The sequence below is a fragment of the Peromyscus maniculatus genome, chromosome 2, assembly GCF_049852395.1.
Source record: "Peromyscus maniculatus bairdii isolate BWxNUB_F1_BW_parent chromosome 2, HU_Pman_BW_mat_3.1, whole genome shotgun sequence".
NCBI classification, from domain to species: domain Eukaryota; kingdom Metazoa; phylum Chordata; class Mammalia; order Rodentia; family Cricetidae; genus Peromyscus; species Peromyscus maniculatus.
Genome location: NC_134853.1, coordinates 82,081,323 through 82,094,308, shown reverse-complemented (window position 1 = coordinate 82,094,308; position 12,986 = coordinate 82,081,323). Strand labels below are relative to the sequence as shown.

The 12,986-nt window shown below is 44.5% G+C and overlaps 1 protein-coding gene across 1 annotated transcript in view; it reads left to right on the top strand.

The window, feature by feature from the left end:
- The window catches only part of Svep1 (sushi, von Willebrand factor type A, EGF and pentraxin domain containing 1), a 179,470-nt gene extending 167,387 nt beyond the window's left edge, over positions 1–12,083 (top strand). Inside the window, exons 44-48 of the mRNA XM_006985289.4 lie at positions 2,839–3,009; positions 4,080–4,175; positions 6,055–6,150; positions 10,304–10,397; positions 11,708–12,083. Of these exons, the coding sequence (XP_006985351.1) occupies positions 2,839–3,009; positions 4,080–4,175; positions 6,055–6,150; positions 10,304–10,397; positions 11,708–11,729 (479 nt within the window). The 3' untranslated portion in view covers positions 11,730–12,083. The remainder of the gene's footprint in view (positions 1–2,838; positions 3,010–4,079; positions 4,176–6,054; positions 6,151–10,303; positions 10,398–11,707) is intronic.
- Positions 12,084–12,986: the final 903 nt, after the last annotated feature.

Sequence of the window (12,986 nt, the reverse complement as noted above, 5' to 3'; positions counted from 1 at the left end):
TTCACCCTTGAGCCTGCATCAGTAGAACCCCAAGAGCTCACTGGGACACGGATCGCTGGGCTCCACTTTCCAGTTTCTGGTTCTGGGTTTTTGGATGAGGCCCGGCAGCATCGATTTCTAACAATTCCTGGGGGTTGCTTGCGGAGATTGTTATAGTTTGAATAGGAAATGCTCCTCATTTACTTGTGTTTTGCATGCTTGGTTCCCTGCTAGCAGCAGTATTTTGAGTTCTAGAAACTTTAGGTGGTGAGGCCCAGCTGGAGGAGGTAGGTTCCTGGGGCAGGACCTTGTCCCCAGCCTCTTCCTCTCGCGCTCTCAACTGCTGTGAAGTAAAGAATCACTATTGCCACGTGGTTCCATGGTCACAACTATCTGTCCAAGCACAGGAGCTCAACAACCATGGACTGAACCATGTGGAACCACGAGCCAAGATAAGCCTTTCATCTCTCAGGCCATTCCTGACGGGTATTCTGTTCACAGTGCTGAGTAAGCAGAGAAACACTGCTGGTCCAGGAGCCATAACTTGAGAACTGCTGGCCCAGCACCTTGTGAATCCATCCATGTTGCCACACTGCCTTCTGCAATCTAGAGACTTACCCTGCTAACTATGATTCTCTCCTGACATCTCTTACCCCGTTTCCACTCTAAACATCTCCACATCCGACATCCTACCTCTTGACTCCCTTGTTTCCCCAGCTACTCTGTCAACAGCAGTCAATAAAAATGTTCATTGGGTCTAACAAAATGCAAGGCGCTAGGCTACATGACATAAGAATATTTTGCCCCAGATGTATTCCATTTCAAAACACTTGTGCTCCAATTAATGAAACAAGACATATGCACATGAAGACTAGGTTTGAATTCTAGCCTCCAAAATTTTAACTGTAAACTTACATGAATGCCATGAATTCTTTGTCTAAGAATTCTCATTTGTTAAAGTAGTAATACTACTTTTCTCCTGGGTTTGTTTTCAACTAGAAATCAGTTGATACATGCTGTATCAGCAGTTTCTCTAGATGGGAAGAAGTGCCCATAGCTTGACATCCCCACCTCCAGAATTTTTAGCTAGCAGCCAGGCTACTGCAGCATTAGACTGTGTGTGTCTTTTTGTTGTTGTTGTTTTTTGTTTTTTTAAGCCAGAAAATTCCACACTGTATTTTTAGCTAGGATTTGATTCCCAGACACTTAAGAATGTCCCACTAAGGAAAGGGAAAGAAGTAACTGAGTGTACATTAAATTTCTCTTTGGTCTCCTGGTCTGGTTTGAAGCCACCTGCCTGAAGGGAATCGGGCCAAGTGGCCTCATTCTGCCCACACATCTTCACCTTGGTTCTTGGCTCCCTGATGCTTGCCATTCAGAGCACTGGAAGTAAGAGCAGGAAGAGACGTGTGTTTGGTACAAATGCTTCTTCTGTGCATGCCTGATGGCGTTCGGTATTCTAGAGTGGGCCACAAGTTGCCTTGGAGAGGAGACGGTTTCCATGATTGCTAATCCTCCAGCCTCTTTCACATTTTCTATCAGACAGGAAGTCTTTGGATTAAAACCACACATCCTTCCTTTGTCTAGGCAATAACCTTCCTCCTCCTGACTACCTGCTTCTCATATTAATCCCTACAAATAAGAGATTAAATTTAATGCACATGAGAATCACCCAGAGTGGGTATGTAAAATGCAGGTTCCCAAGTTAGAAACCCCAGAAATGTGTACTTAAAACCCCAGAAGACTCCCATATAGATGCTTTGATTATCAAACTGCTATAAGGCAACCATCAGTTCCCTGTGATCTTGCTATAGGCTGTTGCCCCAGTTAGAAACCTTCCCCTTCTGGCCCACCAGCACTCTCTAGCATGGTACAAATACCACTTCACTGTGGTTCATACCTTGACAGCTCTAAGCACAGGTATATGTACCTTGGTGTTTTTACAGCATGGTTTCTGTCCTCATGATACAGCTCACAGGAGGCTTGTTAGACCATGTGTCTGTCCTTCCCTCCTGATCTGAGCAAAGAAAGCATGACATTTATTTCTTCCCAGTCTCTGATACAACAGAGGCATTTCATCTAGCCGAGAAGGAAAAGGAAATGTAGAAACATCACACAAATGTATTATTTCCTCTACTAAATCTTAATGAGAGCATGATAACAAAATGACTTTTGTAAGCAGGTACAAAATCTAACAGTCTGAACACCTGTTAGATTTACACAAATTAGACACACAGTAGAATACCGAGTTCAGCCCAGTCCTCAGTGCACCACAGAATTATCTTGAGACATTTTTTTAAAAAATCTTCAAAGCAAAACAGCTATAATAATCTTGATTTAAATATACTTGAAAAAAGGACGGTTACTTAATCTAACACAGATTCCCTCAGCCACAGGCTATTGTTGGCGCCCATTCATTTTCTAAACGCATACTGAGCTCTTAGGCTGCCGGTGCTGTTCTAAGCAGTAACAGAACATTTCATAATCCACAGGCTACGATGCTCATTTTGCCCTGTGCTAATTTGATAAGCGTTCTGTTTAGACCTCTGGCAGCCACCTCTCTGGCGAGGTACAACAGCTCATCCTTGTTCTCTACCACCTGTCTTTCCTTGGGTTTCAAATAGCTCAGCCTGGACATTTGAGTCACAGGATGAAGACCCTGTGGTATTGTAATCTAATTCAACTAAAATGGCAGATTATGCTTTCAGTTCTGAGTATTCTAGACATTATACAGGTGGAAATATTTTTTGTATGTATTTTATCTATGATCCTTAAACTGATTTCAGTCTTCATGGTAAGGTTGTGCTCTCAATCTTGGTTAGTTGTACAGGCTCAATTGTTATTTGTGTCTTCCTATAGAAATTTCATGTGGTCCTCCAAATCATGTAGAAAATGCGATTGCTCGGGGTGTCCATTACCAATATGGGGACATGATCACCTACTCCTGTTACAGTGGGTATATGCTAGAAGGTGCCCTGAGGAGTGTATGCCTAGAAAATGGAACATGGACATCATCTCCTATTTGCAGAGGTAAGAGAATATTTGATCATTTCCAAGTGATGCTGCAGAGAAATGTGTACAGAGGTCAATATGACCAACAATTAGTATGCAGATCACTTTGATTTTCCTTGGTCTTAAATTTGGCTTAACAGCTGTATCATTTTCCATAACTTGCAATTTTACTTTTTTGAAAATGTGCTCAAAATAGAAAAAAGGTAAGCTGGGTGGTAGTGGTACATGCCTCTAATCCCAGCACCCAGGAGGCAGAGACAGGTGGATCTCTGTGAGTTTGAGGACAGCCTGGTCCACAGAGTGAGATTCAGGACAGGCTCCAAAGCTACAGAGAGAAACCCAGTCTCAAAAAAAAAATGTAAAAAAAAAAAGATAACAAGATCTCCAAGTACACTCCTCTAAAGCTGATACTTTCCTAACATCTGAATGGTTTTTGAAATCACGGTTGTTTCATTCATTGTAAAACCATTTGCTAAAAACCAAGGACTATGTTACTGAAAATATAGTCTAAAGTGGTCAGACTCAGAGAGCTGTGTGGTGCAATGGTGGTTCAAGCCCTGAGGGAAGAGGCATATAAACATTAGTCACAGAATACAGAGTTTCATTAGCTGAGATGAACACACTCTGAAGAACACATCTGATGCATTTCTGCTACAGTTAACAGTATCATACTGCAGTTTTGAAATTTGCAGGGGGGAATGAAGGGAGGGAGGGAGGGAGGGAAGGAGGGAGGGAAAGAAGAGGAAGGAAGAGGGGGAGAAAGAACTGGTAATTATGTGTGCTAACAAACAGTAATTGGCTTGACTGTGCTTCTTTTATAACACGTGCATAAAACAGACTATCAAGTTCTAAGTTGTCAATACAGTTTGCATTTGTCTAGTTCACCTCCATAAAGATGGGGGCAGGTGTCATGGTAACAGCCAACAACTCGTGCCTCTCCTCATATGTTGAAATTCTTTCTTGGTGTTTAACTGTATTTCTGTTCTCTAAAGCCTGCACCATTTATGACTTGTGAATGAGAAATCCTGCTGTCTAGTATCAACTTTCCCAAATTCCCTGGAATTATGAATCACCTTGTTTCTTTCCAGCTGTCTGTCGGTTCCCATGTCAGAATGGAGGTGTCTGCCAACGTCCAAATGCTTGTTCCTGCCCAGACGGCTGGATGGGGCGTCTCTGCGAAGAGCGTGAGTCTGTCCTTGAATGTTTCTTTGCACCCCATCATTTGCTGAGAAGCTGCTGGCTTACAATAGTTCCTGGGAATGCCTTCACTGCCCTGCAGAACTGATGGTCTCAAATCCTTGCTGCAGACCTGAGTGTACAGAGCTACACTCATAGATTACTAGGCTGCAGAAGATCTAGCTACAATATCTATAACGTTCAGTGTGCAGCTGCCTCATCTAAAGTCTCACATGCCTCCTGGTGCTCAGCACCAGGCTCTTGTTAGGGAGGGGCTGGTGATCCTGCCACAGCGCTCTCTTCCCTTACCTCAGTTCAGTGATAACCAGGGCAGCCTTGGCTCCAGTTGGAATGACTGTGCGGCATCCCAGAGCACTGGGCCTTTCAGGGAAGTCGTGAGCCCACCATGGCTCTTGGTCATGCGAAAGTCACTCCTAATTAAGAAAATAGGGGAAATCAGAAGTCCTAATCTATACATTATTTAATAAATTAACAGAATTTTTATCTTTACTTAAAATATGCTTAGCTTATCGGGGCGTATCAATAACTACTTTGAATTTTTTATTTAATTGTTTGTGTACACGCATGTGCCATGGAGCACGTGTGGCGGTCAGAGGACAACTCTCAGGAGCCGGTTCTCCCCTTCCCCCCGGGGTCCTGGGGCTCACACCCAGGTGACCAGGTTTGCCTGGCAAGGGCTTTTACCTCCTGAGCCGTGCCGGTGGCCCTCAGTAAGTTGTTTGAAATGACTTTTAATGTCTAAAGTTGACAATTTCAATGTCCTAATGTGTCAGGATCAGACAGTTTCCTGTATGGATAGGCCATGCTGAGGCTTTGGTGTGACAGCAGTCAGGTTAGACCAGTCGGGTTCTTTCCCCCTAGACACAAGGCCAACTCTAAAACTTCATGTGACTTTCTCAACTGTTTTTTAAAGGAAAATGAGTAACCGCTGTTATCAAATCAAGTATCTTCACAGTGGCTAAGAAAAAAGAAGTGTCAGGTTTTTTCCCTCCCCCTCTTCATTCCTTTTCATGTGGGGCTGGCTCCCAGGCTTCACCGCCATAATACCGAGGGTCCACAGACCCTGGGGTGCCCCAGCCACATGCCAGGATTGGCTAGCTTAGCTTGCTGAGCATATGCCTGCCCTTCCGCATCTAGCAGGGGCGGCACAGACTTTAACTGGCATAGAAGTCATCTTGCAGAGGCTTTAAGCTCCAGACTGTCTGGTTCAGTTGACCAGAGATGGGACCTGAGAGTCTGTGCTTAGTTCCTAGTCCACTCAAGGCAATGATCTCACATACTTGAAACAGCCTCTGCCTCTTCTAGAGGGAGTGATTGCTCTGGAGGATGGAGGGGAACGTCTGACCTGTAACCATCAGGCCTCGGTTCCTAGGAAATAAGGAGTGAGTTGTCCTATTACCAAAACATTACAAACAAGAGCCTCTAGTACAGCCCGGCCATCGCCCATTCTCACAGGTAGTTCAAGAAGAAAGCCTGAGGCAGCCGAATCCTCTCACGGCATTTCACACAATTCTCAAAAGAAATTCGAACTGACATCAATGGAGTTCGTTTTGCTTATGTTGCAAAGAGTGAAAGCAAAGCACTTAGCAAACACAGGGACGGAGTGCCCTCAAGGAAACCGTGTGTTTGGCCTCCGTGGTTACACCTGAGTCAGGAGCAGACTCCCACCTGATTGCGCTTTCCCGGCAATAGTCCTTAGTAAGGAGGGTGCATACGGGGAAGGAAGAGCCTCGAGTGAGCCACACCAAGTTTCCCCTCCAGCAAAATGGATTTTGAACATTTGAGCAGGCCTGAACCTGGGTGCTGTGATCAAATCCTTTGTCAACACATTTTTATCTGTTCTGGTCATTTTGTTTTGTCTTTCAGCAATATGCATACTTCCCTGTTTGAATGGCGGGCGCTGCGTGGCCCCTTATCAGTGTGACTGCCCTGCAGGCTGGACTGGGTCCCGCTGTCATACAGGTAGGCTTCCTCCCCCGGTTCGTTTTCTTAATGGTTTGGTTTCATGAAACCATAGGAGACACTGATGGGCTAAACTTGGACTGAAAGTCCAAGAATGATACCAGCCATTCTCAAGAATGTCTCAGGACCACCATGTGACCAGTTCCAAACACTGAATTAGATCACCCCTGAGAAACGCCTTTCCAGAGAATGCACCAAAGAACACCATCTACATCATCAGCTCTCCTCGATCCTTCCTGAACAATGTCTCTCACACCCTGCTACATCCCATTAGCCAGTAAAAGACCTCTTCTCTGGATCCTATCCAGTATCTACTAGTTGGTTCTTAGTTCCATTTCCAGGCCAACCATCACTAATTAAGAGTCACTGGATGATCATTCCACTCAAAGGCATGGAGCATGCAGGTGCATAGGTACACACTGTTGTGTAACTGCAACTCACCACATCTGACAGAAGCCACAAAAGAACACAGGGGCATGGCTGGAAAGATGGACAGCATCAAGTTAGGAAATGCATGTGGCAAATTCAAGGTGCTAGACTATGCGGTAAGAGCATAGGAGCCCTGGCGGGGTTTAGGCAGGAATAATATATGGTAATGAGTAGAAACTGGAAAGATGGCTCAGTGGTTAAGGCACACTGGCTGTTCTTTCAGAGGACTGGGCTCCAATTTTCAGCACCCACATAGTGGCTCCCAACTGTCTGTAACTGCAGTTCCAGGGGATCCTATGCCCTTTCCTGGCCTCTGTAAGCACCCAGCAAACACACGGTGCACAAACATACACGCAGACAAACCACCCACATACTTAAAAAGTTTTTTTTTTTTTTAAGGAAAATGTAGTTTTGGCAGCAGTAAGAGATTAGACAGGAAGTTATAGGTACACTGTAGACAAGTAACAAAACCTAGAAAAATTATAACCAAAAAAAAAAAAAAAAAAAAGGTGGCTCTGTGACAAGCTGGAAAAGTAGAACACTGCTCCTTGGTCACAGATATGGTGGGGAGGGGCGGTGTACAGGTATAAGGGAAGTGATTCTGCTCATTCCAGTTTGGCCTCGAGAATTGAAACCAATGCCTGCTGGAGTTTGTTTTTGCTCTTTTGGGGGGCCCACCACCCAGCTCCCAAATCAATCACACACGAAGGTTTATTCTTAATTATGAATGTCCGGCCTTAGCTTGGCTTGTTTCTTGCCAGCTTTTCTTAACTTTAAATTATCTCTGTCTACCTTTTGCCTCTGGGCTTTTCCCCTTTCTTTTGTATATCTTACTTTCACTCTTACTCCATGGCTTCCTGTGTGGCAGGATGGCTGGCCCCTGATGTCTTCCTCCTTCTCTGGCTACGTCTTCCTACTTTTCCCCAGATTTCTCTTTCTGTACATTCTCTCTGCCTGCCAGCCCCGCTTATCCTTTCTCCTGCCTTGTTATTGGCCATTCAGCTCTTATTAGACCATCAGGTGTTTTAGACAGACACAGTAACACAGCTTCACAGAGTTAAACAAATGCAACACAAACAAAGGCAACACACCTTAAAAAAATATTCTACAACAGATGCCATTTACTGAACTAGAAGAGCCAGGGAAAACAGGTTGGTGTCTAGGCAAGGCGTTGAACTTGAGGAATCTGGGACACACAAGGGCAGGGGTCTGAACGGCCGTCACACGATAGTTCGGGTTCCCAGCAGACACATCTAGATTGAAGACAGATTTGTACATCATCAATAAAAGGCATTTAATCGGGGAGGAAACGGGGCTGTGCAGAAGACACACATGAGTGGGCGGCCCACACGGGCATAAGAAGGAAGGAGGAAGCAGTTGGGAAATGAAAATACTGCTGGTGATGACTCCAGCCAGGGGCCACCAAGCAGTGTGCTCCTGAGAGAGTCCCGATGTCTTATCTCCACAAACAGAAACTGTGGGGTCTTGGACTGGAATGTTCTGGTTTTATTTTTTGCTGGGCTTTATTCTGTTTGTCTCAATTTTTCTTTTCTGATTAAATTGCAAATAAGTGTACTCTGCTGACCTGCTCTTACTCTTGCTTAGCAAGAGGCTCCTGCAAGGGGCCAGCCTCGTGTTTACGTCTCCCTTCTCCTCTTCACCCCTGGTCTTGTGCCGAGACAGTTCACTCTATTTTATTTTTATTTATTTTTTTTTTTATTTTGTGTGCATTGGTGTTTTTAACCTGCATACATGTCTATGTGAGGGTGCCAGATCCCTTGGAAATGGAGTTACAGACAATCGCAAGCTGCCATTCGGGTACTGGGAATTGAACCTGGATTCTCTGGAAGAGCAACCAGTGCTCTTAACTGCTGAGCCATCTCTCCAGCCCCTCACTGTATTTTACGAAGGATGGGATTTCATTTAGGAAAGGGCCTGCCTCACTGCACTAAAATAAAACTCATGCCCGGTTCTCCCCTGACAGTTCCTGTATGGACTCACCTTCCCTCATGACAGGTTTAACCGATAGTCAATGGACTTTTATCAGTTTTTAGACTCCATGGTGGTTTTTTTTTAAGCAATACTATGTAATTTCAAGGCATATTAATGTAACTGATTTAACGCCAAAGCAACTGTGCAATAAGCAAAATACAAAAGGAAAGTAACGAAGGTCAACTTCCTACAGTGGCCAACACACAGAATCCGTGCATCAAAGCAATCAACCTTCACATACTTTGAGTTTCACTTTAAAGTCAACCACAAATGTCACCAACAAGGGAATGTCGATCAAAGTGAGCCTTCTTTAGAGGGAATTTCAGGGTGTTGCTAACATGGTTGGCTACCTTAAATGTCACTGATGGCTCCATCAGAGAGAGAACGCCCCAGTTCTTCTGTCTTACAAATGTACTTGGAGGGAAAGAAACAAAACAATCTACTGTTCCCTAATACATCTGGCTTAGCCCCAGAGGAAGTCCCTGCCCCCAAAGAGACTTCCACACGGGTTAAGCTTCCTTAAACAAGGCGCCACCTTTCCTTTTCAGGACAGGTCTTTTCTTGCAAGGTCTTTAGAGGCAGAAGTTCCACTGGGTTCTAATACACAGCCCTGTGAGCTCAGTTCCCTGGAAACACACACCTGCTGGGTTCTAGGTTCTCCCTTCCCAGTGACTAGGCTCACTCCACCTCACAGCCACCAAAACCGCACATACACTATCAGCATGGTGAAAAATACAGCTACTGCCGCAAGTTTGGCGTACGTGGGACGCATGTTCAGGTACTTCGCATCCTGGCAGTATTTCTTAGACAGACTGGACTCCATGGTGTTTAACGACCAGACTTGTGCACATGACGAGTTTGTGGGCTTGTGGAAAAGGCACCTGTGTAGCTGATCTTTGGGCATTCTTTCGAGGTTTATCGTGACTAATTTTAATTTTAGCCCTAATGAAAGTTCTTTAATTCTGATTAATGCTGGTTTGTTTGTTTGTTTGTTTGTTTGTTGTTTTGTCTAAAAAAAGCATGAAATGTGTCTCCTGGTCAAACACAAAGGACTAGGGTGCCTGTTTTATGTGTACGAGTGTTTTGTGTGCATATATGTCTGTGTACCACTTTCAGGCCTGATGCCTGAGGAGGCAAGAGGGGGGCATCACATCCTCTAGAAATGGAGTCACAGATGATTGTGATCCCCCTTGTGGATAATGGGAATCAAACTTGGATCCTCTGGAAGAATAGCCAATACCCTTGACCACTGAACTGTCTCTCCAGCCTCATGTGTTGTTCCGAGCACTCTGTGTGACAGATTTATTCTCCTGTCAGCTGGTGTCTGATTAAATCAATTTAGAGTTTCTTGCTGCCCCCACCCCCACTCCGAGAGCCACAGATTAACTGAGTGCATGAAAAACTTAGAGCTCAGAACAAAGTGCCAAACTGGTTGCACACATTAAAATAGTAATAAAGTATTTAAGAAGACAACCCAGGGGGCTTGACATGATCAGTAAAGCTGATCTTAGTGTGGTGAAATTTAATGCGGGGGCTTGGTGTGAAACACCCCCGGAATAGCTCAGCAGGGGGAGGGGAGGGGACGCCACATATGGATGTAAGGTATGTGACGAGTGGTCAGTGGTGGCTCAGTGGAAAGAAAGGGCAAATCCTACCCATGAGCTTCTGTGACATCTTCAGAATGTCTAAGCATTGACTAAGTGAATTCATGCATTTTTTTTTTCAATAACAGCTGTTTGCCAGTCTCCCTGCTTAAATGGTGGGAAATGCGTAAGACCAAACCGGTGCCATTGTCTCTCAGCCTGGACAGGACACGATTGCTCCAGGTAAGACAGCCCAAAACAAACACTGTGCTACAACTCAACTGTATTTCAGGGACGATAGAAGTTCAAGAAGAGCCCAAAGATATCTCTAGCTGTAGTGTAAACTTTGCTAATCACGGTATATCTAGGTATTCTCTCCAAACCTTCACTAAACCCAGAGCATGAAGAAGAAGAGATCTCAAAAATAAACTGTACTGACCGGGCGCACGCCTTTAATCCCAGCACTCGGGAGGCAGAGCCAGGTGGATCTCTGTGAGTTCGAGGCCAGCCTGGGCTACCAAGTGAGTCCCAGAAAAGGCACAAAGCTACACAGAGAAACCCTGTCTTGAAAAAAATAAAAATAAAAAATAAATAAATAAATAAACTGTACTGGGCTCCCTTCAGTGCCACATACTAAAACTGGAACAATATGGAGACTGATGTGGCCCCTGTGTGAAGGTGATGCGTATAGAACTTGTGATCCTCCTGCCTCAACCTCCCAAGGCCTGGGACAGACTTTTCCATGATTAAAGAAAAAAATTCAGGGCTGGTGAGATGGCTCGGCAGGTGGAGATGATTTCTATGAAGACTGAGGACCTGAATTTGATTCCTGGGACACATATGCTGGAGGAAGAGTATCAGTTTCTGCAAGTTGTCCTCTGACCTCCATACATGAGCTATGGCAGAGGCACACACATGTTCACACACACACATGCATGTACACTTATGCATGCATGCACGCACACATTAAATAAATACATAAACATTTAAAAGCAGTAAAAATTTACATAAATGATAAAGATAATATTCTTAAACAGAAAATAGAGAATAAATAATGAACTTAATGTATTTTATTGAAAATGTCCTAGCAAGGTAGGGTACAATGGTGTACATCTTTAATCCCAGCATTCCAGAGGCAGTGACAGGAGGATCTCTGTGAGTTCCATGCCACTCTGGTCTACAGAGCAAGTTCCAGGCCAGACAGAACTACATAGTGAAACTCTGTCTCAAAAAAATAACAAAAAGAAGGAAGGAAGGAAAGAAGAAGGGAGGGAGGGAGGGAGAGAAAGAGAGAGAGAGACACCCAGCCAATGTTTGAGCTTTTTGACTACAATATCACTATTGAAGTTGATAAGAATGTTTCCTAATACTTTAATTTTTCCACGCCCCTTCCTTCTCCCAAGGAATGACCCTCATCCTTAACAAGTATTTTTAGATATGCCTACTGGGCTAAAATTTACTGACCCCTTCTCCATGAGTAACCCAAAATGTCTCCCTACCTCAACTTCATCGTTCCTCTTGAAGCTGTTGATGTTGTTGTTTTCTTTCTTCAGGAGGAGGAGAACCGGGTTTTGACACACCCCCGCCCCCCATCGCCTCTCCCGAAGCAGGGTCATCTCCTCCTGGTAGCTCCTGGAACTCACACCAAGGAAGACCAACACGGTGCTTGGGCGTGTTTGTTTTATAAGCTTGAGGTCGACTTCTTAATTTTGTGATCTATTTTGTTATTCTTCGTGACGTCCTTTCTTACATGTTTCCATTGTTTAAATATGCTTGCATTTCCTATATAAAAGTTATATTAAACGGATGCTGCTCCACCTTCACCAGATGTACATACTCTGCTGTCTGCTGAGAAAGTCCCTGGAACACGTTTTTTGTTCAGTTACTTAAAGATGACTTTCCATTAAAATATATTTTGCTACTAAATAAGATTTTGCTGCAGAGTAGCTTTTTTCTGAGGTGGCTGGGGAACAAGAAGAGGACTCTCGAACTTCCTTCTAACCCTCTGGCATAGCACGTGAAATGCACGGAACAATTACGATAAAAGAGGCCCCTCCTTCAGTCCTGTCTTGTTTACAGTGTGTGGCTGTAAAGGGCCCCTTTCTTCAGTAAGAGGACACCTGTTGGACCCAGTGCCCTCTGCAAAAACCTGTCCTGATGTTGAGGGTGACTTGGAGGATCCTTTTCCTCACTTGGAAAGCTGTAGCCATCAACTTAGCAGTGGGGGGTGGAATGATCATGATTTATGAGTAAATATACTCTCTGAAAAATTCTCAGGCTCCTGGGTCCCCTGGAAAGAAGGAAAAAAGAAAAGAAGGGAGGGAGGGAGAGAGGGAAGGAAGGAAGGAAGGAAGGAAGGAAGGAAGGAAGGAAGGAAGGAAGGAAGGAAGGAAGGAAGGAAGGAAGGAAGGAAGGAAAGAGAAAAAGAGAAAATTACAGACGGTAGCCAGGAGACAGTCCAGCTGCCCAGTTTCCATGACTTCATCTACAGCCATCATTACACCTGTTTCAGAATAAAGACTCCCAGACTCCAGAAACTGAAGCCAAACCCTAGATTTTGTTTTAATACACTAACTATATAACTATATTGGCTCTTCTCTCTGGGAGGACTTCTCCCAGGGGGCACAGGGCACACGGTAGAACAGCAGAGATACAGGACAGGTGACAAGGGTCTTGCTGTTCCTAATGGTCTCTTCGTCATTGGCTCATTCTCTTGACATGCCCCACTTCTCGTTCTTACGTCCTTACGGGCCGCTTGTCATTCAGTTTGTCTACAGTCTGTCGGCTTCTATCCTGTGTTGATCCTTGTCATTTATAACCTTAAAAATGCAA